General features: G+C 42.0%; 1 protein-coding gene across 1 annotated transcript in view; it reads left to right on the forward strand.

Annotated features, from left to right (window-relative positions):
- Nucleotides 1-27,324, forward strand: part of EBF2 (EBF transcription factor 2) — a 146,298-nt gene that overhangs the window by 113,546 nt on the left and 5,428 nt on the right. Inside the window, exons 8-14 of the mRNA XM_068274723.1 lie at nt 7,272-7,402; nt 9,843-9,969; nt 14,077-14,165; nt 16,274-16,339; nt 17,420-17,594; nt 18,508-18,693; nt 20,460-20,668. Of these exons, the coding sequence (XP_068130824.1) occupies nt 7,272-7,402; nt 9,843-9,969; nt 14,077-14,165; nt 16,274-16,339; nt 17,420-17,594; nt 18,508-18,693; nt 20,460-20,668 (983 nt within the window). The remainder of the gene's footprint in view (nt 1-7,271; nt 7,403-9,842; nt 9,970-14,076; nt 14,166-16,273; nt 16,340-17,419; nt 17,595-18,507; nt 18,694-20,459; nt 20,669-27,324) is intronic.

Here is a 27,324-nt window from a genome sequence, read left to right on the forward strand (position 1 = left end):
AAATAAATAATAATAAATTAGGTATACTGTTCCTATTCCGGTTTCCTCCCACATCCCAAAAACATACAGATAAGTTAAATGGCTCACCCCAAAATTGGCCCTAGACTACAGTACTTACACTATATTATACATACAGTGACATATGATAATAGTAGGGATTAGATTGTGAGCTCCTTTGAGGGACAGTTAGTGACAATACAATATATATATACTGTACAGCGCTGCGTTAGATGTCGGCGCTATATACATACTAAATAATAATAATCACTCTAGTGATAATTCATTGGGTTATCTTTTGTAAAAAGGGTATTTGCAGTTAATTTTTGTTACCAAGAATTACAGAGTACCCAGCAAGCTCATGGTGAACGGGCCTACAAAGGACCGAAAAGCCCTTTTACTAAAATGTTCAGCAAGACAAAAGTTTGACTTCTTAAACCAGACGGTATTTGCAATAATTCAGGTTGGCGTGAGCTCTGAGGTGTCCATCATCATGCATCCTTTGTTTTCCCTGTAAGCTTACCACACCTCCAGAATCACTGTTTTGTTTTTCTTACCTATTATTATTATTATAGTATCATAGCTTTTCTGTTTATCCTGTAACCAAATAGGGTTGGCTTCCTTTTGAATATTCTTTAAAAAACAAAAAAAAAAAGAGAGACTGTTGTTTATTGAGGTTTTTTTTAATAAATATTAGATTGACAGGCTTCCAGTTATCTGTAAAGCCCAGCCAGGGCCACATAAACTTTATTTTCTGCCACTATTGGCCTTTACTGACTATATAGTGCTTAGTAAAGGCTTTGCGTTTTAAGTTATTCTTCCCCCCCCCCCCCCCCCCCATATCCGAAATACTACTCAGCATTTGGGAGTCTGGTTATAATCCACAATTCTGCAGTGAAATTAGACTTTATCACGCCCTTTACAAGAATGTGAAGGGAAACTTAGAATGAAGTTATGAAATATAAAGTTACAATTCCCAAAGATAAACAGAGAACGGACCCCGGTGCAGGTGTGAATTCTCCGAGTAACTGACAGCTCGTCCCCAGGGAGGAGACATTGGCTTACCAAATGAACCCCGTCAACTGATTTACTGATTATTAGGCTGAATAATGGTGTCAGCCATGTTACCCGAACCTGCTGGATTCTCAGTAGAAATCTATGGACATCCAGCATGAGCCAGGTAACAGCTATGGTGGATCTTGGATTTCATAGGAAGGTTGGCCATGTAGTCATCTTATTACCTAAAATATGATACCGTTCAGGAGAGCAATCCAACTTTTGGAGGACTTCTTAGGACAGTAATAGGACAGGACATTGGCTGTGTGACTAGCACTCTTGTCTCGTAGTGTCAGAGTTTTAGGTTCAAATCCTGATCCAGGGCAGTCTCTCCATGGAGTTTGTTGGCTCTCTACGGATGCTTATTCGGATTCTGTGGCATTTCAATCATAGAACTTTAAAGCAATGGACCTGTAGATGCAGAATTTTTCCACGGAAATCAGATTGCCACAGTTATTTTGGACTAATCACAAGACTCTGCTTCTACCCAGTATTCCTGAGTCTTTCGTTTGGCCTAACATTTCTATAGTATTACAATTACCTTACCTAGGAATGCAAAAAAAATTACAAAAAAGGGCTCCTTGGAAAATTTAGATATTGGACAATTGAACATTTACAGAATTGGTCATCGGCAGTGGCGGAAATCAGAATTTCTACGGGAATTGGATATTGAATATTGCCCTCCCCATGTTTGTGTGCTGCTTTCTCTGCGCACTCTAGCTTCACCAAAAAATGGTATTTGTGGTAGGGAGAGATGTGGTAAGTGGGAAACTGTTTTCGGTGGGGTCCTTCGAGTATTGGTGTTTGGTCCAACTCTCTTCAATTCATCCATTTATGACCAAGTAGATGTCTTAAAGGTTTGTACAAAGGACAATAGAAAATAAATTGCATATGGAGGTCAGGAAAAGAGATTTTTCCACTTGTTTATAAAGGGATTCTTTTTAGTAAAAGTGAATAAGCTGTGGAATAACTTTCCACAGGTATTATAACAAATTCTCTAATATCTTCATTTGAATAAAAGCTTAGACGGTTTTATTAAATTGTAAAGCATCCACAACTATAATTAATAGTTTTAGGATCACAGAAATGTTAGAAGGTATTTGCAATTATTCAGGTGGGAGTGAGCTCTGAGGTGTCCCACAATGCACCACTGCTGAATATGCAAATCATTCCTTTATTGTCCCTGAAAGCTAAACACACCTCCAGAACCACTGGAATACGATGAAGTGCTAGGTTGTTCATTTCTTTCCAGTGGCTCTGGAGGTGATTTGGCTTTCAGGGACAACAAAGAGAAAATATGCATATTCAGCAGTGAGTGATGCATTGTGGGAAACCTCATAGACTCACTCCAACCTGAATATTCGCACGTAACTTCTGTTTTAAGAAGGTATATTTCTGTTTTGCATGGCATTTTAGCAAGAGGGCATTTTGGTCCTTTTTAGCCCCTTACACACTCCTAGGAGTTGATGTTCACCACGAGCTTGCTGGGCAATCTGTAACTTTAGTTGTAATATGGTGATGCTGTGATCCAGCCAGGGAGAACATTTTACCTTTGCGGCTTTTTCATTCCTCTAAAAGGTACAGAGAATTAAAGCGGACCTAAACTGAGAATTTCCTCTCTGCTCTAAAAGATGTGCAACAGCATAATAAGCTTTAGAGAAAAACTCTATAATTATACAAATCCTGCGATAATTCTGCAGTGTGTCTACTTCCTGCTTTCATGGAAGCAGACATGTTGTTAACATTCTGTGCTTTCAAATGAGCTTTTCTGTCATGGCAGTCAGCTGACACAAGGGAGACATCAAATCACAACTTGTGATTAGACAAAAATGATGGGGAATTAGACAGGCTAAACTCTCTAAATACATACAGGGTGCATTTATCTGTGTTTTCCTTCTGTCCTGTGCAAGAGTTCTGATGCACTTTAAGAGGTCTATCTTTTCCAGACTGGATAGCTATAAGGGTGTCCAAGCATTACTCAGCATTACTCAATTTTCCTTTGGGAAATCAACACTATTTGGCAATTGAAAACACAGTGGTCGATCGATAGTAAATCAACTAGTGGCCTACACACTGCTCTTGGCAATTCTCCTTTACTTAACTATCGGATCAGGTCGCTCATTATTTCTTACCACTCGTGTTTATGCATGCGCTGAAACCAGAAACCGATTCTGTGTCAATCGAAATCATGTGAACCTCAGCTGATTTCCTTACAGTTGACCAACATTTTCCATCCTGTTCAATCAATAAATTCTGTTGATTTGGACAGATATCAGCCAATTTTTGCATCGATCAAGCATTATGGAACTGTTAAAGAAGAACTCCAGTGAAAATAATGTTATAAAAAAAGTGCTTCATTTTTAAAATTATGTATAAAATGATTTAGTCAGTGTTTGCACATTGTAAAATCTTTCCTCTCCCCGATTTACTTTCTGACATTTATAACATGGTGACATTTTTACTGCTGGCAGGTGATGTCAGTGGAAGGAGATGCTGCTTGCTTTTTTAGCATTTGTAAACAGCTGTTATTTCCCACAATGCAACAAGGCTCCCCCAGCATGATGTCAGAACCATGGTCCTGATATCACACTGTGGGAAGGCTTTGACCACAGTATCAGCCATACAGAGCCCCTTGATGATCTTTTTGTGAAATGGAAAAGATTTCTCATGGGAAAGGGGGTATCAGCTACTGATTGGGATGAAGCTCAATTCTTGGACACGGTTTCTCTTTAAGTAATAGGATCACACTTGATTCTACTCAAATTTGCTAAAAAGGTTGGATTGAAACACTGATCAAAAGTGAAAATCAAGTGGACACCTTAAAGGGAACCAGAGACGAAGCACCCTTGTGTATTTTACCATATATATCAGTAAGAACATTAGAGAAAACACCATGCTCTCTGTTTCATCCTCACTGCTAAAAGTGTCTGTTATCAGCTGTGATAAGAATCCCGGACTGAGCATTCAGTCTGGCTTTGCAGGGAATAATTATAGCTGAGTCATTATAGCAGAGCCACAAGGGGGCAGGCTTGGGCTTGAAAAGACACCAGAGAAGACAGACTCAGCTATAATCTTTCCATAGCAAAGCTAGACTGAGTGCTCAGTCTGGGATTCTTATCACTAAAAAACAGTTAGCTTGGGGACGTTATAGAGGTACCAGGAGACCACGTAGTGAACTTTTAACAATCAGAAGCCGGGGAGGGGATCGGGATGACAGGGTGACCTTTGTCACAGAATACAGCCTTGAATTTAACAAAATCACAAATATTGTGAAGAAGTATCTTCCGGTGCTGAATTCTGATTCAGGATTTAAAGCTATTTTGAAACAAGGGTGCCGCTTCTCTGCCAGAAGGGCATGAACTTTGGGTTCTCTCCTTTCCCCTAGCTGTTTTCAATCCACTACTTCGTCTCGTACCCCTACCTGGCTTGCTACGGTAGGATCTTACCCGTGTGGGTTTTCAACATGCAATTACTGCCATTGTCACAAAAAGGGGTCCTCTATTTTTTTCTTTGCGACTGGTAACAGTTTCCCCATTAAACAGTATGTTAATTGTAATACTAAGTGCATTATTTATGTCATTTCTTGCACTTCTTGTCGTTTGCAATATGTGGGGTGCACCACTCGCAATCTAAGAGCCCGTATTGCCAATCATTACTGTGGCACTAGTTGGAAAACTTTAATAAGTCGTCAGTTTCTAAGCAATTTGAGAATGTCCACGGGGGTAATCTCTCCTCCTTTATTTTCCAAGGAGTGGAGCGCATAGTGAGTCCTAAGAGAGGTGGAGATACCCACAAATTATTGTTAAGGTGAGAAGCTTATTGGATCCATAGGATGGACACTCGCACTCCTAGGGGTCTCAATACACGCTGGGATTTAAACCTGGTTTACGACTGTTAATCCTACTTGCCGGTTTTCTCCTTCTGATCCCCTCCTTATATAAATGACTCGCATCTCCCCCTCCCCTTCCTTTCTCTCCTCTCCTTTTTCACATACATTTAAAGCATTACTGAATAGGCCATTCAATCTCAGGGCTCCGTGGTTTTTTCCAGTAGCAACTTTTTACATTACTTCTTAGCTCTTTTTAATGTTTGTTACTAACTGCTTATTTTCTTAGTATATTTATACATTGTGTACACTTGTGAAGTCTCTCTAAAATGATATATTTTTATTATGTGCACACCTGTAATGTTCCCTTTAAGGTGATGGCTTGTAGAGGTATAGGGTGGAGTCTTTTCTCCTCCCACCTACCTAAAGCCTTCCCCTTGCAGGTTCACTTTTAACTATGACTAAGGGCAGACTGTAAGCCCGACATGCGTCAGTTGAACCTTGTGATTTTACTGCATCTGCCATGTGGAATTTCTGAATAAAGAATACCAGCGTTTTTTCTACCATTGATTGGCTTGCGGATCCTTCTGTACTGATTATAGCAGAGCCACAAAGGGGCAGGCTTGGGCTTGAAAAGACACCAGAGAAGACAGACTCAGCTATAATCTTTCCATAGCAAAGCTAGACTGAGTGCTCAGTCTGGGATTCTTATCAGAGGTGATAACAGTCAGATTAAACAGAGAACCATGAAACAAAGAGCAGATTAGGTGCTTACTGTCATGTTCCCACTGATTTATAAAGTAATATACAAGAGGGTGCTTCATCTCTGGTTCTCTTTAAAGAGGAGTTTTAACTTTGGATTGAACTTCATACCAATTAGTAACTGATATCCCCTTTCCCATGAGAAATCTTTACCTTTTCCTCAAATAGGAAAATCATCAGAGGTTCTTTGTGGCTGATGTTGTGGTGAAACCCCTCCCACAGTAAGACATCATGACCATGGTCATGACAGTTTCCTGTCTGTGAACTTTGTTGCATTGTGGGAAGTAACGGCCTTTTCCAACTGCCAAGAATACAGTATCTCCCTTTGTGGAATGTTCATTTACTGAGAATTCTATGCACAAACAATGACTGCCAGCAGTAAAGATGTCACCACCACCTGTGATGAATTTTAAAATGTAAATCAGGGAGAGGAAATATTTTGCAACGGACAAAAAATAAGGAATTTTATTAATTACATTATTTTCACTATAGTGCCTCTTTAAGTGTACGGTCTTGCTGTGTGTTACTGGTGACATAACAGTAGTATGTTAAAGGTGTTTGGAACAAGAAAAAGAACATGCACATAGCAAATCATGTTTCCCACAGGACAACCGTACTGACAGACACGTACCATTTCTGCTTATGCACACAGCTAAGAATTGCCTGCTATCCTGACCTTTAAAATATTGCAAAATCCCCAAACACTAGTACATATGTGCATATGTACAGTGAGAAACACGTGTTTTCTCTCCCCCTCAATGTCCTTTCTGAACAAGTACTGCATATAGCAAACTAATGCATGCAAATATGACTTCAACGGGTGTAGCTATAACCATGGGATCCCATAGCGAAATTTTGGTTGGTGCCCCCCACAAAAAAATTATAAAGCCCCTTTGTGCCCCTCCCACACAAACACCAGTTTTAAGTAGCCAGATGTGCCTCCAAGAATTAAGCAACCCCTCAGTATTGGTAGACAGAGGTACCCCCAGTGTTAGGTATCCCCCCCTAGTGCAGGTAGCCAGAAGTTCTCCCCACTAAAGGTAGCCAGATATAACCAGATATAACCCAAGATTCAGATAGCACCCCAGTATTGGTAGACAGAGGTACCCCCAGTGTTAGGTATCCCTCCCTAGTGCAGGTAGCCAGAAGTTCTCCCCACTAAAGGTAGCCAGAGATAACCCAAGAATCAGGTAGCACCCCAGTATTGGTAGCCAGAGGGATCCCCAGTATTAGGTAGCCCCCAGTATAGATAACTACTCTCCGTTCACATTACTCTGCACCTCATGAGGTCCATTGCTGACCCCATTAGTGCCGTCAGCCATTGCCACTGAACCTCCCTTTTCTATGGGCTCCATAGCAGTCGCTTTGCCTGCTATGGTTATCCCTACGCCACTGCTGACTTCTAAACAATCAAAATATCATTGCAAAACATGCAAATTTATGCAGTTTGGACAGTTTGGACCTATCAAGCACAATAGCTGATGTCCAGATTCCAGACTCATACATTTGCATAAAATAACCACAAAACTGTCCATCAACTGAACACGATGAAATCATTATTGCACTAAACTATTAGTGATGCAGCAAATAGCTAGAAATAAGTTAACTAACATGTCCATTTACTTTACAGCCACACCATGCATCAAGGCCATCAGCCCCAGTGAAGGTTGGACTACAGGAGGTGCCATGGTCATCATCATTGGGGACAATTTCTTTGATGGTCTACAGGTGGTGTTTGGGACCATGCTGGTTTGGAGTGAGGTAGGTGGAGTAAGGAGCACCATATGTAGAGATAGCACTTAGATGTAGAGATAGCACATCTAAAAAAAAGACAAGGAGGTAGCTCTTTGCATGATAAGAGCTGAGATTTTTTTTCTTTGGCACAAACTAAAGTTAGGTACCCACGTGAAGAGTGCAGAAGATGGATCGGGGAACATAATCCCTGATCCATCTCCTCTGGTGGGTACAAGCAACAGCACAGTACGGGTGTGACGCCATCACGGTACTTTTACGCTGAAGTCTATGGCGATCGGAATGAGTGCACTCAATCCAATCAGCCGTGACGGTCGTTTAAAAGCGAGCGATCGCCACGGGTGGCTGCATTGTGCAACATCATTTAACGAGGATTTGTTAAATGATGTCGCAAAAAAAAAAATCGCTGTAAAAATCGTATTGTGGGTATGGGTTTTACTCAGCCATGGCCTACGGACAGGGTGCAGTGAGCACACATAGGTACTCTTTTTATTTCCATGATACGCAACATGTGCCTGACTGCTCCAGTGCCAGATCTGCGGATATGAGAAACAATGGAATGTGACAATCTTTAGCAGACTCTGGAGCGCAGTCGGTAGAGCTGGACTCGTTATTTGCTGCCACTCAATGCATTGTGGTCTGTAAATGAAACAGATACTCCCCTCCAGAAACTATCGTGACATCTCAAGGTGAACGGCGAGGCCTGACCCATATCAAGGACAGCTGTGGCAAAATCATCTGAGTGCTGGAAAACCTGGCTGGCGACCAGAAAACTAAAGATGAACTCGTCAATTATTACCAGATGTCCACAATATATTTTAATATCTAATTAAAGCTGTAATAAATTGTAATATTTCTGAGGATGTGTATGACAAACGTGTCCTTTATAGTCTCAAGCGTAGCTGCCATGTTCATGGATAGCCCACATCTGCATCTGAGTGGATAAAATATATCATGTGTGCAGCCAATAATCAGCCAGTTAGATTACATTTGGCATTTTTATTGTGCTGCCTGGAAAATTAACGGAAGATCTGATTTGGCTACAGTATATGGCTGGAAATACTAACTCTTGTCCTTGAGGGCTCTATAGAAGCTACATGTTGTATCAGATCTTATCTTACTGAAGCCTTATACACGCATGTCACCTGTAAGGGATCTGGACCCTATCCCACGAGCGATATTCCAGGGCCAAGGCTGTACAGACACGTCACTAGCCTGCAGGCAAGCAACGTGTTCTGATGCAATGTGGGGGGGAGGGCAGAGGACCAACAGAGTGGCGAGAAAGTGGCGTCACGCGGCAGGCAGGGTGAGTTAGGATAGCAGCGCTCTTGACAGGCAATTGGCGATTGGCCAAATCGATACACCAGCCTGATTGCTGGCCAAGGCATCGGGGGGCATTTGTGTGTTCCTGTACACACACTAGATTCTAGGCAGAGATGGTTGTTATTGGCGACCTTGTCCGAGTTTCATTTTGGGTGTGTGCATAGCTTTAGTGAAGCATACCTTGCTTAAAGGCCAATCCGTGGTATGGATCTAAAAAATGTCATCCAATAGCTTGGTAAACAGAAGGCACAAATGACAACTTTTTGTAAAAAAAAAAAAATTAGATTTCTGCAGGTAAAAAACATTTTTATTTCTAAAATGTGGATATGAGACTGAAGTCAGCCCAGCTGAAGGACTAAGCATTATGCTTCTCAGAATGTAAGGGGGTGGAGCACTGACAGAACTGTCTGAAAATATTGTAGAATGGATCTCTGGAAATATGTGCTACAGGAAGAGGTATTGTATTACTGTGTAAAAGGAGCAAATCAACATATAAACATAAGTACAGTTATATTATAATATACGCAAGCATAAGTACTGTTTAAGTGCCATAATCTACTTCCCGCCTCCTCTTACCCTGGAGTCCAACGTATTTTGTTGAAACAAAATGCATCATAATTTAAAGTAAATCTAAACTCAGAACTTCATCTCGGCTCTTAAAGATTAGCCACAGCATAACAACACTCAAAGAAAAACAATCTTTATTACAATGTATGGAAAGCCCAAAAAAACCCTGACGTTTTGGTTTTACATTCCTGGGAGCTTCCTGGGAGCACAGAAAGGGTTAAGTTTCACTGTTTACTTTACCAGGAGAGAACTCTCACAGAGAAGGCAGCTCACAGCTCTGATTCACATCTGCTGATAAGACTAATAGGACACTCTGCTGTGCTTAAACACAGACAGAACAGAGCTATGAATTTATTGAGCAACTATATGTTGAATAAAGACTTTTAATTGTGTGCTTTGCTAGAGTTCGGATCCATTTTAAGTGCTGATGTTCATTGTGCCTATAGCCTATTACTTCTACACAGCCATACTATAATTTTACTAAACCCCCCTTAAAAAGAATTTATTTAGGAGTCTGAAGCATTATTTAGTGTTTTTTGTATGTCTCCCTTCTCTGCAGCTCATCACCCCACATGCAATCCGGGTACAGACGCCACCACGGCACATTCCAGGAGTGGTAGAGGTGACTCTGTCATACAAATCCAAACAGTTCTGCAAAGGAGCCCCAGGAAGGTTTATTTACACAGGTGAGACGTCTGATTGGTCAGAAGAAGCTCTACAATGCTAGTAGGGGTGACCACTGTGACATGAATCCATGTAATTGCTATGGATATGGAGCATATAACTGTACTCAGTATAGGGATGATAATTTCAGACCTAATTGCAAATTGCATGCAAATTTAGTAGCTAGCGAGTTTGTCTCAGCTGTACATTGCATGCAATTTGCAGCAAACTCAGAAAATATGTATTCTGTTGATATGATAATCAATTGCCTTGAAAATGAGAGAGCTCAGGTTTATACAGCACACTGAGAGAGAGCACACAGAGAGTGAGTGCAGGAGTACCTACTGCAATATCAGGGAGAACATATGTACCTAGTATACTGTGAGGGAGCACAGTAGTAAATAGTACACTGAGGGGGAGCACAAACATAAATAGTACACTAAGGGGAAGCACAGGCATAAATAGTACACTGAGGGTGAGCACAGGCATAAATAGTACACTGAGGGGGAGCACAGGCATCAATAGTACACTGAGGGGGAGCACAGGCATCAATAGTACACTGAGGGGGAGCACAGGCAAAAAAAGTACACTGGGGGAGCACAAGAGTAAATAGTACACTGAGGGGGAGCACAGGCATACAAAGTACACTAAGGGAGAGCACAGGCATAAGTAGTACACTGAGGGGGAGCACAGGCATAAGTAGTACACTGAGGGGAGCACAGGAGTAAATAGTACACTGAGGGGGAGCACAGACGTAAATAGTAAAATGAGAGGGCGCACCAATGGTGGGCCGAAATGTTGCATCGAAATTCGCAATTTTGCATCGCAATCATAATGCAAAATTTTAGAGGAAATCGTAATTAATTTCGTATGTAATAGTAATATTTCCTAATTTCGTATAGGAGTAATTGCAAAAATGTACACAAAATTTTGCGTAATAGTGATAAGCTGATTACAATCATCACCAGGGAGCACAGGAATAAATAGTACAATGAGAGGGAGCACAGGACTGCCTAATTCACAGGCACCCAAAGTTCTGCACAAAGTCGCTAATTGCAGCCTATGGAGTCTCTCTTCCTTCCTGCCTGCGGTGTCCTATTTACTGGCTTCGCCCATGGTTATAGTGCTTTGCTGATCCCTGACCGAAAATGTTGCTAGCTAAACCATTCCTTGCCTTTTGTTGCCCATTTACCTTCTGTATTCAGCACCTAATGCTTTCTGCAATACTTAAATAACTGTAAAAATAATAAAATGCAGAGCATCACTTGTAAACATGAAGTCATCTTCAAACATTCCTAGCATTTAAATCTAAATGAAAACCAGCACACTCCCCCTTTCGAATTGGCCATCTAAGAAGACTGTAAGTTCTATGGCGGAAAAAAAAAAATACGGCCACAACAAGAAAAGTTCTATAATCTAAATATAGGTAACAAAGTAATACATCACACTTTAGCAGCGTCGCCCAGTGTTAATAGTAGATATTTCACACAAATTATCACCCTTTCAGCCCGCAGTGAGTGAAAACGCCGGCGTTCCCAAGGGTGCCACGTATTTTATAAAGAAAACAATTATTCTAAAACCACCTATTTTACATCAATTTGCAAGGTGAGCCGTGTGTCAGTAAACAGAGCCGGGACATAATGTGCTATACAGGCTCTTCCATAGTACTTCCATCCCAGGACTATTCCAAACCTCATCCAGCCTAATCCAATTGGGGTTTGCAATTCAGTGACAGCTGAAAGAGTATTATTAAACTGCTTAAGCGTACCCAGCGGGATAGGAGAAAGCCTAAGTTTAGCCATCCTCTCATTTTTTTTCACCAACTCTTAGATTTTCTATTAAATTCCCCCTTGTCTGGCTCCTGTTATATTAAAATTCATGTTCCCGTTAATTACTTAATAAAAAGTAAATAGAAATGCGGCTTCTGTGGGGATGTGACCTTCTCTGCTCATTTAATTGAAGGATGTTTTTCTTAGATAAACAAGGAACGGAGGTTAAAGTACGTTCTGATTTCTGAATTGCCGCAAAAAATTACTGACAACAGTCGGGGGTAAAATAAGTTGATTTATATGAAGAAAGTAATTTGGGCATCAGAGAATCTTCAGTACTTTTGTGGTCACCATAGGCTCCTATGCTGACAGCCATGACAAGCGGCTATAAGTGGCACTCACTATTTTATTGGGCTCCTCTGTATTAACCACTTATAGCCGCCAATTGCAGCTGTTAACATAGGAGCATAGGCTGTGTGTTGTGTTTGTTGGGGTTAGGTATTGCTCAGGGGAAATTGGTTAGGGTTAGGCATGGGATGGGGGGTGATCGGTTAGGTTATGCATTGGTTGGGAAGGTCAGTTAGGGGTAAGGTGCCCATTAACGGTACATTGTTTCACTAAATGTGATCTTTCGATGCGATTTGAATGATCGTAACCTAATCAGAAGGCAATTGTCGATTGTTCACATTTACTGAACGATTATTTCTTCAAATTTGATCATAAAATCCAACTTTTGGAGTGATTTTAACCTATTTAGCAGTTAGGGTCGGTTAGAGTTAGGCATCAGTAGAGGGAGGCTTCAAGTGAGAATGGGGTCAGGTTAGATGATTGAGAAATAACATTAAATCATTATTATTAAATAGTAGAATATCAGCACTTTTACCGATATTCTATTAGTGACTATAGTGTCTAAATTACCAGGGTGCCTAAAGCCCTTCTGTAGGCACAGATCTCAACCCAGCATTTAAAACAGTAACTTAGTAACCATAGCAAATATTATTTTCTTGATAAACCAGACCAGGTTTGCTGGGTCACTCCAGTTCTCCAGTGCTCTCCAGCCAAGGAGAAGTTACCGTCTATATAAATGTAAGCAGCAGGGTAGCTTAAGGGCCTTTTTCCACTAAAAAGCACAAATGGACTACCGTATGTTCACAACTATTCAATTGCAATAGTTCATTTTCACAGTGCAGTTGCATTCTTCCGACAATTTTCTTGTGCTAACAATGCACAATCACAGGTGTCTACCTAAAGGAGAACTGAAGAGAGAGGTATATAGAGGCTGCCATATTTATTTCCTATTAAGCAATACCAGTTGCCTGGCTGTCCTGCGCATCCTCTGCCTCTTAATACTTTCAGCCATAGACCCTGAACAAGCATGCAGCAGATCAGGGGTTTGTGACATTGTTGTCAGATCTGACAAGATTAGCTGCATGCTTGTTTCTGGTGTGTGATGCAGACACTGCTGCAGCCAGGCAGGACAACAGGGCTGCCAGGCAACTGGTATTGTTTTCAAAGGAAATAAATATGGCAGCCTCCATATCCCTCTCCCTTCAGTTATCCTTTAACTACTCATGTACTACAATGTTTATTGTTATACAAAAAGAGCAAAAGTTTGAGGTCTATATTATATTATGCTATAATACAGTGGTCCTCAAACTAAGGCCCGCGGGCCGAATGTGGCCCCCTAAGGCTTTCTTACCGGCCCCCCACACAGAAAATGTATTGCTTATAAATGCAGTCAGCTACATCTTTAAATATTGGTGGTCCACATATGGAATAGCAGTGCAGCACCCCCCATCCACATGGAAGCCAGAAAGCAGAAATTTTGCTGGTTTCCAATCAAATTCCACATCAGGTGACACTGCTGTCCAATTGGCTTGCAGATTGTCACCTGGGTATGCTTCACTGTCTGGTCCGCAAAGACTTCTACATCATTTTATGTTTACTCCGGCCCACCAGCGGTCTGAAGTATGTTGACCCGGCCCTCAACCCAAAATGTTTGGGGACCCCTGCTATAATATGTGATTAAATGCTATGCAATACTATGCTATGCTATCATATGCTATTCTATACTTTTTGTAGTTTAGATGATTCTTAAGGTTCCCACTTATTATACAATCTTGATTGTACAATCTTACCACTTCTATATAATATGAGGGAGTGGGACTCCATAAAATATGCATTCAAAGTATATTTATTCCATTTCCCCTTCTACTTCATAGATTTGGTAAAATTGTACAATCAAGATTGTTTCATTAGTAGGTACCTTGAGTTTACCCGTAGATATTTCCATGGCATGCAATGCTGTCTGTGAGTGGCTGTCCCTTCTGAGCAGCACTGATCACTTGCTCTTTCATTTAGCATTAAATGAGCCTACCATCGATTACGGCTTCCAGAGGTTACAGAAGGTGATCCCCAGACATCCCGGTGACCCCGAAAGGCTGGCAAAGGTGAGATTAGCAAACAGTATGTACCAGCTTACACTGTGATCATCGGGTATAAGAAATATACAAAGGCTAATTAAAGAATGTTGAGAATGATCACAAAGCCAAGTGGCAACATGTGAAGCGTAACAGCCAATAATAATTAGTGGTATTTTAGAATGCAGATCAGTGAACAAGGAACAGATTGGTTGCTATGGGTGTTCATCTCGTCTCCTGAGATTTCCTTCAGCACCAGGGACAGCTCTTAGCTTTGGCTCTGACACACAGCTGAATACCGAACAGCGCTGGGAGCTGTTTGTGCTTCCATGATTTACTGAACCGGCTCTAGGAAGAGATCTGGTCATTTGCCATCAAGAGACAAGTGTGATCCCCTCAGTGCATCTGCCTGTGCAGTGCACACATTTTACTCCAGAGGCATGATACAGGCACAACGCAAACATGCAGCCTGCTCACATCACCAGTGTGCTATTTTCTGCTGCTGTGACGTGCATTACGAGGTCTCAGACAGAGTAACAGTACACACTAAATGAGAATGCACATTAATACACGTTGTCATGCACTTTATTATGAAGTGAAGGAAGTCCTTAGCAACCTGATATCCGTCCAAGGCTTTAAGTGGAATATGCATATTGCATGCACATTAGCATGCATGATAACACATTATGGGCTTGATTCACAAAAGGGTGCTAGAATCACCTCCTCACATTCACGCTTACAAGATTTTGCACGCGCTTCACCCCTTTTCTAGAATGCCCTCCCACAACACATCCGTCACTCGCAAACCTTTGTTACTTTTAAACGCTCTCTAAAAACTCATTTGTTCCGACAAGCATATGCGCTACCTTAGGCCACTTCCCTTTGTAATAAGACCAAATTGTACTCCTACTAGGTATCCTAAAACACAAAGCCTCTAAATATTTTATCGTATACTACCCCTCCTCTTGTGTCCCCCCATTCCCTTTAGATTGTAAGCTCGCAAGGCCAGGGCTCTCTCCCCCTTTTGTGTCTTGGAAATCATTATACATTTTATTCATCATGTTACTTTTATCACTGTCATTACTACTTCTGTATTTTGTATTCTGTATGCTGTATCATTTTTTGTATTTTGTCACTAATTATGTATCTTGTATATTAGTGTACACCATTGTCTGTATTATGTACCCCATGTTTGTTTCTTACTTTGTACAGCGCCACGGAATATGCTGGCGCTTTAAAAAATCAATAATAATAATAATAACTTAGTTAGCACGCCTAAAAGCCCCTTAGCACGCCTAAATCCCTTTAGGACGCGCAAAGTTTCACACGCTAAGTTTAGCACTGCGCCTGAAACCGTGCACCGGGTGCGATGAACTCGTCACACTGGGTGCCCCTAAAATGCCGCACCGGGTGCGCCCAAAATGTCGCATGGTGCGCTGTTTCGGGTGCACCCGGTGCAACGTTTTAGGCCCGCCCAGTGCAATGTTTTCATCGCACTTGGTGTGATGTTTTGGGCGCACCGTGCAGTGCTAAACTTTGCACGCGATCAATAAAATCTTTCGGCATGCTAACTGCTTAGCACCCTAGTTAGCACGCCCAAAGCTTTTAGAGTAAGCACCCTTTTGTGAGCCCCATGTAGCTGAACATACTGTAAGTACACATAAAACACACAGAGGAGCTGGTGTGAATATAACGTAATTAATAAAATGAATTTATAAATATAATTATAAAATAATTTAGTTAGTGTTTGCCCAGTGTAAAATCTTACCTCACTCTGATTCAAATTCTGAAATTTATCACAGTTGGCGACATCTTTAGTCCTGTCAGGTGCAGCTGTGCGGAATGTTTGTTTACTGAGAGTTCTAACGCCAGTACAAATAAAATCTGGTCTCCTAGAGGGCAAAATGCCAGGGAAGCCCTGCAAAGTACTCAGGACAAGGAACCCCACAGTAAAGTGGGTTGAGAAAGTCTGCTTTACTGTGTACATCAATAATTGTTGGTGCTTAGTGCTTGGGAAGATCGCTAGATAGTCTTCCCAGAATGTTCCTATATCCCAGTAATCTACAGAGGGAAGGATGTTTTCTATGCTTTTTTTCTTAGAGCGATTTTTAACTATTTTATGTTTCCTCATTTTCAAGGAAATGTTACTGAAGAGAGCAGCGGATCTGGTAGAGGCATTGTATGGAACCCCCCACAATAACCAGGTGAGTCTATAGGGTATGGCCTCTGTCATACTGACTCCAGGCACAAATAGAAAGAAAATAACTGCTTTATTCAGCTATGCATTAAATGGATAATAGCAAGATAAATGTACTTTCTATAATCAGTACAAATACTTGATCCTGTTTGATATCGGCTTCATGTATTCCCCTGCACACTCTGTACCCTGAATAGGAGGAGGAGGGTAAAGCGGTACTTATGGGTGCGACTACATTGGACCAGGCCCCCCCCCACAGAGATCAGTCAGCCAGCCCTGTACATAACCTAGAGCGGCAGAGGAGCTTTATATATTACCTGCTACCGGTAACGATTCAGGTCCCTCTTCATTTCCTCATCAGTTTGCAAGTGCCATGCAGCCAGCCAATCACCATATGACCTCAGTCCCGTGTCATTTGACAGGGACAGAAGCTGCATGGTGATTGGCTGGCTGCACAGCACTTGTAAACTGAAGAGGACCTGTATCCCTGCAAGGAGCAAGTAATGTATAACATTCCGCTGATGCGCTGCATTAAATATGTACAGAACCGCCTCTTCCTCTTCTATATTTCACAGTTCTGTCCGTCCAATTGTGTAATGTTCTTCACATAAAGGGAGCACAGAATCATACCTTATCATTTTTCTGCAGCCTCAGCTAGCCAATCCAATCGGCAGTCAGAGACAAGACAACATTTATATGGCTCTTTTCTGCTGGCGGACTCAAAGTGCCAGAGCTGCAGTCACTACGGCACGCTCAGTAGGCAGTAGCGGTGTTAGGGTGTCTAGCCCAAGGACACCTTGCTGAATAGGTGCTGGCCTACTGAACAGGAAGAGTCGAGGTTTGAACCCTGGATCCCTGTGTCAGAGGCAGAGCCCCTAACCAGTACACTATCCAGTCACAGGAAGGGTCTTTACCCAACTGAATTGGGGAGGAAGGTGAGGGCTAATGGTTGTATTATGCGAGTAGGTTAGAACATTTCACCTGTACTGTATTGCAGCTATGTATTTTGGGCTTCCCAGTGTCATACAAGGACCATATCTTACATATTTTACTCCATAATAACAAACCTCTCTCCTCTGCTGAACAGGACATCATTCTGAAGAGGGCTGCCGATATTGCTGAGGCTCTGTACAGTGTCCCGCGTAACCACAATCAGCTCCCAACACTGTCCAGCTCCCCTGCCCACAGCGGCATGATGGGAATCAACTCCTATGGGGGTCAGCTTGGAGTCACAATTTCAGAATCACAGGCCAACAACCAGGGTGAGTATATGCTGGGTAGAGCTGTCCATAGACTACAGAGAGCTGTCAGATGACGCTCATAGTCCATCTTTACTCTGAGCATTTTATCAGCTAACACATCAGCAAAAACACTCAACTTAACTATATGTTCATCATGTTTATGTGTGTGGAGAGAGGTGGGGACTGGGGAATGAGCAGAGAGTAGGCAATACATGTTAATATTGTTGCTTATCACAGTGCTCATTTTCTTCTGCACATGCTAGTGGCCATCTCCTCCCTCCATAGGCATCAGCCCAGTGTCCGATCTGGCCAAATGGGCATTTAAACTTTGAGTTGTTAAACTGACTAGATATATCATTAGTTACATACATTATTTCATGGATGTAATTAATTATTTTACGTGTTGTTATTTTAGTTTCATTTATTAAAGCGGACCTAAACCCAGGACTTCCTCTCTCTTCCTCGTTGCAGCCCACAGAACTCCTTTTGAGATTCTGCTGAGTGGCTACTTCCTGCTTCATGGGAGCACAGAAACAGTTAACCCCCTACATATATGTGTTTACATACAGCCTGTCTGAAAGGTGCAAACCTCAGCACAGATTAGACACAGCTGACTGCTCAAATTACAGTGGCTCATTACTTCCAGATAAGGGAGAATTAGACAGGCTGTTAACTTGGGGGGGGGGGTGGCGCGACGAGCGGTGGCGATCGGAGTGCACACGCAGCTAGCAAAGTGCAAATCGGCCCAGCAGGGCCTGCGAAATCCTCCTGCGCGGCTTACCCCGAACTACGGGGTTACCGCCAGGAAGGTTAAATACACACCAGATGGGTTTATCTGTGTTTCCCTTCTCTCCTCTTTAAAGTGGGAAGCTGAATATTTGCTATGGTCATCCCAATATACTGTATATATGTATACTGTATTCTTTTGTCTCAGGATATATCAGAAATACAAGCAGCATCTCCCCACGTGGCTATTCCACCAGCTCCACACCTCAACAGTCTACCTACAGCACTCCCAGCAACAGCATGAATGGCTACAGCAATGTCCCCATGTCCAACTTGGGGGTGCCCGGGTCTCCAGGATTCATCAATGGCTCTCCCACTACATCACCCTATGGCAGTGAGTATTCTCCTCTTCACATACTCTGTGTATGACAGTAAGTACCTTCCTCTTCACATAATCTGTGTATGTCAGTGCGTACCTTCCTCTTCACATATTCTGTGTATGGCAGTGAGTATCCTCCTCTTCACATACTCTGTGTATGGCAGTGAGTACCTTCCCCTTCACATACTCTGTGTATGACAGAGAGTACCTTCCTCTTCACATACTTTGTGTATGACAGTGAGTACCTTCCTCTTCACATACCTGGTGTAGGGCAGTGAGTACCTTCCTCTTCACATGCTTTGTGTATGGCAGTGAGTACCTTCCTCTTCACATATTCTGTGTATGGCAGTGAGTACCTTCCTCTTCACATACTTTGTGTATGGCAGTGAGTACCTTCCCCTTCACATACTCTGTATATGACAGTGAGTACCTTCCTCTTCACATAATCTGTGTATGTCAGTGCGTACCTTCCTCTTCACATATTCTGTGTATGGCAGTGAGTATCCTCCTCTTCACATACTCTGTGTATGGCAGTGAGTACCTTCCTCTTCACATAATCTGTGTATGTCAGTGCGTACCTTCCTCTTCACATATTCTGTGTATGGCAGTGAGTATCCTCCTCTTCACATACTCTGTGTATGGCAGTGAGTACCTTCCTCTTCACATACTCTGTGTATGACAGTGAGTACCTTCCTCTTCACATACTTTGTGTATGACAGTGAGTACCTTCCTCTTCACATACCTGGTGTAGGGCAGTGAGTACCTTCCTCTTCACATGCTTTGTGTATGGCAGTGAGTACCTTCCTCTTCACATATTCTGTGTATGGCAGTGAGTACCTTCCTCTTCACATACTTTGTGTATGGCAGTGAGTACCTTCCCCTATACATACTCTGTGTATGACAGTGAGTACCTTCCTCTTCACATAATCTGTGTATGTCAGTGCGTACCTTCCTCTTCACATATTCTGTGTATGGCAGTGAGTATCCTCCTCTTCACATACTCTGTGTATGGCAGTGAGTACCTTCCTCTTCACATAATCTGTGTATGTCAGTGCGTACCTTCCTCTTCACATATTCTGTGTATGGCAGTGAGTACCTTCCTCTTCACATACCTGGTGTATGACAGTGAGTACCTTCCTCTTCACATACTCTGTGTATGACAGTGAGTATCCTCCTCTTCACATACTCTGTGTATGACAGTGAGTACCTTCCTCTTCACATACTTTGTGTATGGCAGTGAGTACCTTCCTCTTCACATATTCTGTGTATGACAGTGAGTATCCTCCTCTTCACATACTTTGTGTATGTCAGTGAGTACCTTCCTCTTCACATACCTGGTGTAGGGCAGCGACTACCTTCCTCTTCTCATACTCTGTGTATGGCAATGAGTATCCTCCTCTTAACATACTCTGTGTATGGCAGTGAGTATCTTCCTCTTCACATTCCGGGTGTATGGCAGTGAGTACCTTCCTTTTCACATACTCTGTGCATGGCAGAGAGTACCTTCCTCTTCACATACTTTGTGCATGGCAGTGAGTACCTTCTTCTTCATATATATATATATAGCAGAGAGTATCTTTTTTTCACATAGTCTGTGTATGGCAGTTCATATTTTCCTCCTCATATATAGCGTTATCTTCCTAAGGCTCTTTACTGAGATGTTTGGGTAGACAACTGTGAAAAAGTCTAAACTGCAGATGAATAAGCTTAGATCCTTGCCTAGGCCTTTGTTTATTGGTGATGTGCTCCTAGGCTGACTGTGCTCTGTACTTCTATTGCAGTTATGCCCTCCAGTCCACCTGTGGGCACCTCTGGAAGCTCGTCCATACTGCCTTTTTCCTCCTCCGTCTTCCCCTCCATGAAACAGAAGAGTGCCTTCGCTCCAGTCATCCGACCGCAGGGTTCCCCATCCCCGGCCTGCTCCAGTGGAAGTGGTAATGGTTTTAGAGGTGAGGGCAGATGGGATGTTACACTGCACACTCTCAATCAGGTATCTGCAAACGTTGGTTATTTTCAGTGAACTAGACCCAGCTTAGTTATACAAGCTTTAGAGACGTATACCTGTGTATGCAATGCAAAAATCAGAAATAAATGAAAATGAGAATATTATCGTGTGAAAGCTACTATTTAATCATCAGTGTCATAGTTAAAGCGGAACTGAATACTAAAAAAAACACAGTGTTTCACTTACCTGGGACTTCTGCCAGCCCCTTGCAGCCTTCCTGTCCCATGCCAATCCTCCACGATCCTTCATTCTCCCGCTACCAGCTAGTTTAGTAACCGTCGACGTGGCAACTGCGCCTGCACGCCCCAGGCCACGTGTATCTTTCTTCACATTCCCATCTGCAATAGCATCCTGCGCTATTAGCACAGGACGCTATTGCGGGCAGGGAAAGTGAAGAAAGATACGCATGGATCAGGGCGCGCAGCCACAATTACCGTTGACCTAGAAGTCGATGGTAACGAAACTAGCTGGCAGCGGGGGGGAGGAGGACCGGCACGGGACAGGAAGGCTGCAAGGGGCTGGCAGAAGTCCCAGGTAGGTGAAACACCTGAAGTGAAAAAAAGTATGATACAATGTATTGTATGTGTAGTACGGATAAGCAATAGAACATCAGTAGCAGAGAAACGTTTCAGTTATATAGCTTTTATTTCAATTACATTGCATTATTCTGTCACAGTTGCGCTTTTAAAAGCAGAATCTGTCTTTTAAGCTGTAAAACAAAGCAGAAACAGTGATCCTTGGAACTTTCCTGCTGGAACCATTTATCTGAAGCCGTCTCTCACTGTTTCTTGGTTGTTTATTGAGTGGGTTGAATAGCTCAGAGAAGCTCTTTTGTATAGATAACAACTGAAGTTTTTTTTTTTTTTTTTTACTCTTCCTGTACTGGAAAACAATATGAGACTCTTTTCTTTGCTACGAATGTTCTATTTCTTAGCAGTACTACATATACAATTCATTATCTCATAAGTTTCTTTTCGCTTCAATGTTGCTTTAACAGACGTGTTTGTTACCTTTTAATTAGTGTTTATTACAGTAACATATTTCATCCATTTGTTAGTTGATTGTGTATTTATTGGAAATATGTATACAGGACTGAGACTTTCTGCAGCACTTTACAGAGAATATTGATTTATTTTACAACACCAGATGGTCCTGAATTGAAGAACTTAAAGAGGCACTGTAGTGACATATGGTACAATGTAATATATTATTCAGAATACCCACTTTTATGGTAAAATGTGTGGTTTCAATATCAGAAACACTTCCTATAGCTGTATATTTCTGTACATTGGTATGTTCCACCCTCCCACTGAGGCTTCTCTTATGCTGTTTATTATATGGAATTATCCCTCCCCCTTCTCCCGGAGCATTCTGGGAGACCAGAGATCTTTTATACTGGCTTGGCTTTAGAACATTTACTAAACAAACATTCCACAACCTGCCAGTGGTAAAGATGTCACCATGTGATAAATGTCAGAATGTAAATCAGAGAGAGGAAAATGTTTACAATGGGCAAACACTGACTAAATCATTTATAAATGAATATTGTAAAAACTATAAAAAATATATATATGTTATTTTGACTATAGTTCCTCTGTTAGTAATCTGACAAACATAACCTGGGTTTCACGTGGGAAAATCTTGCATCCTTTGCCTGGGTCATAGATGACCACAGTGAGGACTGTTAAAAAGTTAAAAGGTAGAAAAGAGAGTTCTGAACACGGTGACACCTAGTGGCAGGTTTAGGTATGCAAATGATATACATCAAAATCAAACTCTGTATTTTGAATTTGTGTTGCGTTTACCAGTTGCAGGTGTGTTCTGTGTAGGGACCGTCGGCAATGCCCATTTCCGATTCCGCCAATGCCAATTTCTGTTTTTTCAATTTTCCGTTTTTTGTTTTTTTCAATTTCCAAATTTTAGAGTAGTATTTTATTAGTCATTTTTGCATCAGAGAATAAAAAAAACAAAAAAACTGAAAATGGAAATTGGAAAAACTGAAATCGGAAAAAAGGGAGATTAATCTTGTGATTGGTCTTAAATTATCACAGTGATACGATTTGTGCAGAAATATTTTGCATTCTCTGACTGCTCCAATGCGTCTGAATTCTGTGTCTGCGCTAAAATTAACGAGTTGCGGTAAATTGGATTTCCGCAGAATTCCGATTTCTGAAATCCAATCGGAAATACGTAAATTCCAATTGCGCACAATCGGATTGAGCATCTCTGGTTCTGTGGAGGTGCTCTCTTTGTGTTCAGCGTGTTTCTTTGTTTGTTTGTTGTCTGGGACCTCCTGAGTGTTTCGCGGCCCCCACTAGTTATGTCTGAGCTCTGAAGTCCCTGATCCGCAGGGACTCAGCTCTGTCAGTACAGCCGGCACAGAGGCTGCTGGGAGATCTCTGCAGGATTCCCAGCATGGAGCTGCTCTGTTCTGCTTGACTAGAGTGCAGAAACAGACAGGACCAGTCATAAGTTTTCACATATATATAGATTTTACACTGCGCCGCTGTCACATATAGACACAGCGAATAGCTAGTCTCTTGCCCTGTCCTGATAATGGGGCATCGCAGGACACTTTATATAATGCATAAAATGCATTAGCTTATTTAACTAGGAAGTATTCAAATCAATGACTTAACCCTTACACTGCTGCAGACATCTATAGGCGTTCTGTGTTTTCGCATCCATGCGCCACGGACGTGTAAAGGACTTTAAAGCGGACCTGAACTCAGAACTTCCTCTCTGCTCTAAAAGATAAACAACAGCATAATAACTTTTAAAGAAAAACATGTCTTTGTTTCAGCTGATACAAATCCTGCAATAAATCTGCAGTGTGTCTACTTACTGCTTTCATGGAAGCAGACTTAGGGTTAACTTCCTGTGTTTATATATTAACTGCTCTGTCGAAGCAGCCAGCTGACATACCTGAGAGATCAAATTACATTTGTGATTAGTCACAGATAAGGGGGAATTAGACAGACTAAACTCTCTAAATACATACAGGGTGTATTTCTCTCTGTTTTCCTTCTGTCCTGTGCAAGGTCCACCTAAACTACAAAACTACTTCAACCTACAGAAAAAGAATACAGGCATTTTTGTTTCCCATATTTCTGCACCACAGACGTCTAAAAGGCGTTTAGTACAACGTTTTATAAAAAAAATAAAATAAAATAACATTTATATCTCGCTTTTCTCCTGGCGGACTCAAAGCGTCAGAGCTGCAGCCACTAGGGCACACTCTATAGGCAGTAGCAGTGTTAGGGAGACTTGCCTAAGGTCTCCTACTGAATAGGTGCTGGCTTACTGAACAGGCAGAGCCGAGATTCGAACCCTGGTCTCCTGTGTCAGAGGCAGAGCCCTTAACCATTACACTATCCAGGTACCAAGTTTTGTGCTTTACTTGAAAAATGCAAGTGATTCTTAGGGCTCGTTTCCACTATAGCGAATCCGCATGCGGGCACTGCACGCGGATTCGCATAGGCAATGTAAGTGGATGGGGCTGTTACCACTTGTGCGGCTGCGGCAGCGTTTTTTGGTGCGGCAGAAATCTGCACGGCAGGGCCGTCAGATTTCGCATGCAGAAGGAATGTGCGCGAATCACCGCTAATGTAACTAATAGGGAAATCGCATGCGGGGTGACCATGCGTTTTTTGACGCTTAATCGCATGCGATTTCGCATAGGTATTAATGTTGTTTTACACAGGCAGTGACATGGTTAAATTCGCATACAGCCTTACCTATGCGGAATCGCATGCGAAATCGCGGCAAAAACGCATGCGGAATCGCTCCCGCATGCGATTTCGTCTGCGGTGGAATGCAGGCGATTCCGCACCGCACTAGTGGAAACGAGCCCTAAGTGGATGCAGAATTATGCAAGTGTTACTATCAAATGCTTTCCCTGCAGGGTTTTATTAGTCCATTTTACAATAGATTTTCATTATATTTAGCATAATTCTTTATCATAATTTTTTTTATATTTTATTTTATATTAATTCTTATGAAAATCTATTGTAAAATGGACTTATCACATCTTGCAGTTGAAGCATCTGACTGGTCCGTGTTCAAGCTGCATAGATTTGCAGTAACATGTTCATAATTCTGCATCAACTTGGAATTATTTGCATATCTCAAGCCAAATAGGAAGCTGGCACTGAGCCAAAACATTGTACTAAATGCCTTTAGACATCCGTGGCACAAAAATACGGGGAAACAAAAACACCTGTAAAGATCAGCGGCAGACAGAAGTAGTTTTGTACCAAATTGTCTTTAGACATCTTTGGCGTATGGATGCCGCAATAGAAAACCTACAGATGTTGGCAGCAGTCTAAAGTTAAGTACCCACCAGCAGATCACGACCAGATGGATCGAAGATCTCCACTGACAAACGATCGTTCCCTGATCCATCTGGCTGAATCTGCAAGCATCGGAAACTAACAATTGTGTAAATGATCGTTCTCACGATTGCGTCAAAACTCATGGAAGTCAACGAGGATCGTATTCGAAACGATCCTCCACGACAGTGTTTCTCAAACCTGTCCTCCTGACTTCCAAACGGTGCATGTTGTCCAAGCAACCTCACCTATGCACAGGTGGAGTAATTAGTAGCTACATGGCATCCACCTAGCTGAGGCAGTAATTACTCCACCTATGAATAGGTGAGGGAAGTCACGAGGACAGGTTTGAGAAACACTGCTCCACGACTTAAGGTGGCCACTAACAGTCCAATTTCTAGCGAAAAATCGTTTGAGCGATCAGAAATTCGAATCGGATTGGTGGTAAATATTCTCAGTTGATGGGCACAATTGATTATGAACGATTATAAAAATAGTCGTCCGATTGGATTTTTGTCAAACCAAAATTTGGATTTTCTTGTTGGTTGTAATAGATAGGAAGCAAAGATTGGTTCATTGATGGTGTAGTAACCGATTTTTCTTCCGATCAGAATTTATGACTGCGCTATGGATTTTTCACCAGAAATTGAAGCATCAGTGACCACCTTTAATGGGACATGGTGGTTGTTCAAAAATGAACGATTGCCGTGGGTGGTTTGCGTTGTGAAATTGCATTTAATATTTTTTTGTTAAATGATGTCGCAAAATAATAATAGTTTGACTCGCAAAGTTGTTCGGAAAAAAGCTTAGTGGGTATGGGCCTTGATGGTTAACAGACTTTTTGGAATTATTTGTTTTGTTCATGAATTTGTAAAGTTGACAACGAACACATTTGCCTCAATTCACTAAGCTTTATCAAACAGTTCATCAAATGTTTGATAATTTACCTCATGGGTAAAATTTTGAATTCACTAAAATGTTATAGATTTATTAATGGTTTTATCGATAAAACATTCGATAAATATATAACACCTTAGTGAATTCAAAATTAGATTTTACCCATGAGGTAAATTATCAAACGTTTGATGAAGTGTTTGATAAAGCCTAGTGAATTGAGACCATTGTATTACTTCAGAGTTAGGACTCTGTAGTTTTTTTGACTTGACTTATAAGATAAAGGGCTGGTGCACACGAGAGCGCTTCTGAAGCGTTTTTTAAAACGCTTGCAGGGGGAAAAACTCTTGGCTAATGAAAGTGAATGGGCTGGTGCACACCAGAGCGGCTCGTTTTTCCCTCAAACGCAAACTCGGGGGCTGCAGCATTTTTGAGGTTGCTGAGGCGTTTCTGCCTCAATGTTAAAGTATAGGAAAGTAGAAAACCGCTCTGAAAAACGCTAGATCAGAGTGGTTTTCCAGGCGTTTTTGTTACAGAAGCTGTTCGGTAACAGCGTTACTGTAACATTTGTAATCTGCTACACAAAAACGCTCCAAAAAACGCTAGGCATGTTTAGAAAACGTCTCTAAACTTGCCTAGAATCGCTCTGAAATCTGCTTCAAAAACCTCTAGCGTTTTGCAGATCTGCTAGAGGATTTTGGTGTGCACTGGGCAAAAGAAGGTATGTTCCTGTGCGCATAGTGACCTGTGCCCAGGCAGGAAAGGGGTTAAACGCTGTGCTGGTAACCTGATCATTGGAGGAGCTGGGGAATACCCAGAGATCTTGTTTCACTCCCAGGCCCAGTCTGTCAGCACTGGTCTCACAAAGGTCTCCCTCACACCCCAGGGATCTCCCCTCATCCCAGCACTGCCAGCAACACTCTGCAGGGCAGGGGAGAGACGAGGAGCCAGCCAGGAAACCAGCCTGTGTCACACATCACATAGACTGAGGCCTGGGTGAATAGGTGTCAGTATGTCTGACATTCCTCTGGCTTGTCAGGGACAATGAGACTCTGCTGCAACAGACAAAGAACCTCACAGCATTATCCCCGGATGGACTTCTAGGTTTGTATTGTGCCCATACGCGCTACGAACGCCAATCCATTCTCCCATTCCGAAAAGTACAGCAAATTATGGCACATTTAGGTTGATGAATCCAAATCGCTGAATTTTTTTTGCACAATTTTTATTAACGCCTCCCGGCGCTTACTTGCACGCTGCAATTTTTTTATAAAGCGCTTTTCTAAGGGCTTTTGCAGAGCGATTCTGTCAGTCAGGAAGTGAACTCTTTCACAATGTATTTATTCATGAAAGCGCTGGGGAAGTCGCTATACAAAGCTCTTTTTCAAGCGTTTTGCGATTTCCCTATACCTTTCA

Source organism: Hyperolius riggenbachi, chromosome 3 (genome assembly GCF_040937935.1).
Source record: "Hyperolius riggenbachi isolate aHypRig1 chromosome 3, aHypRig1.pri, whole genome shotgun sequence".
NCBI lineage: Eukaryota > Metazoa > Chordata > Amphibia > Anura > Hyperoliidae > Hyperolius > Hyperolius riggenbachi.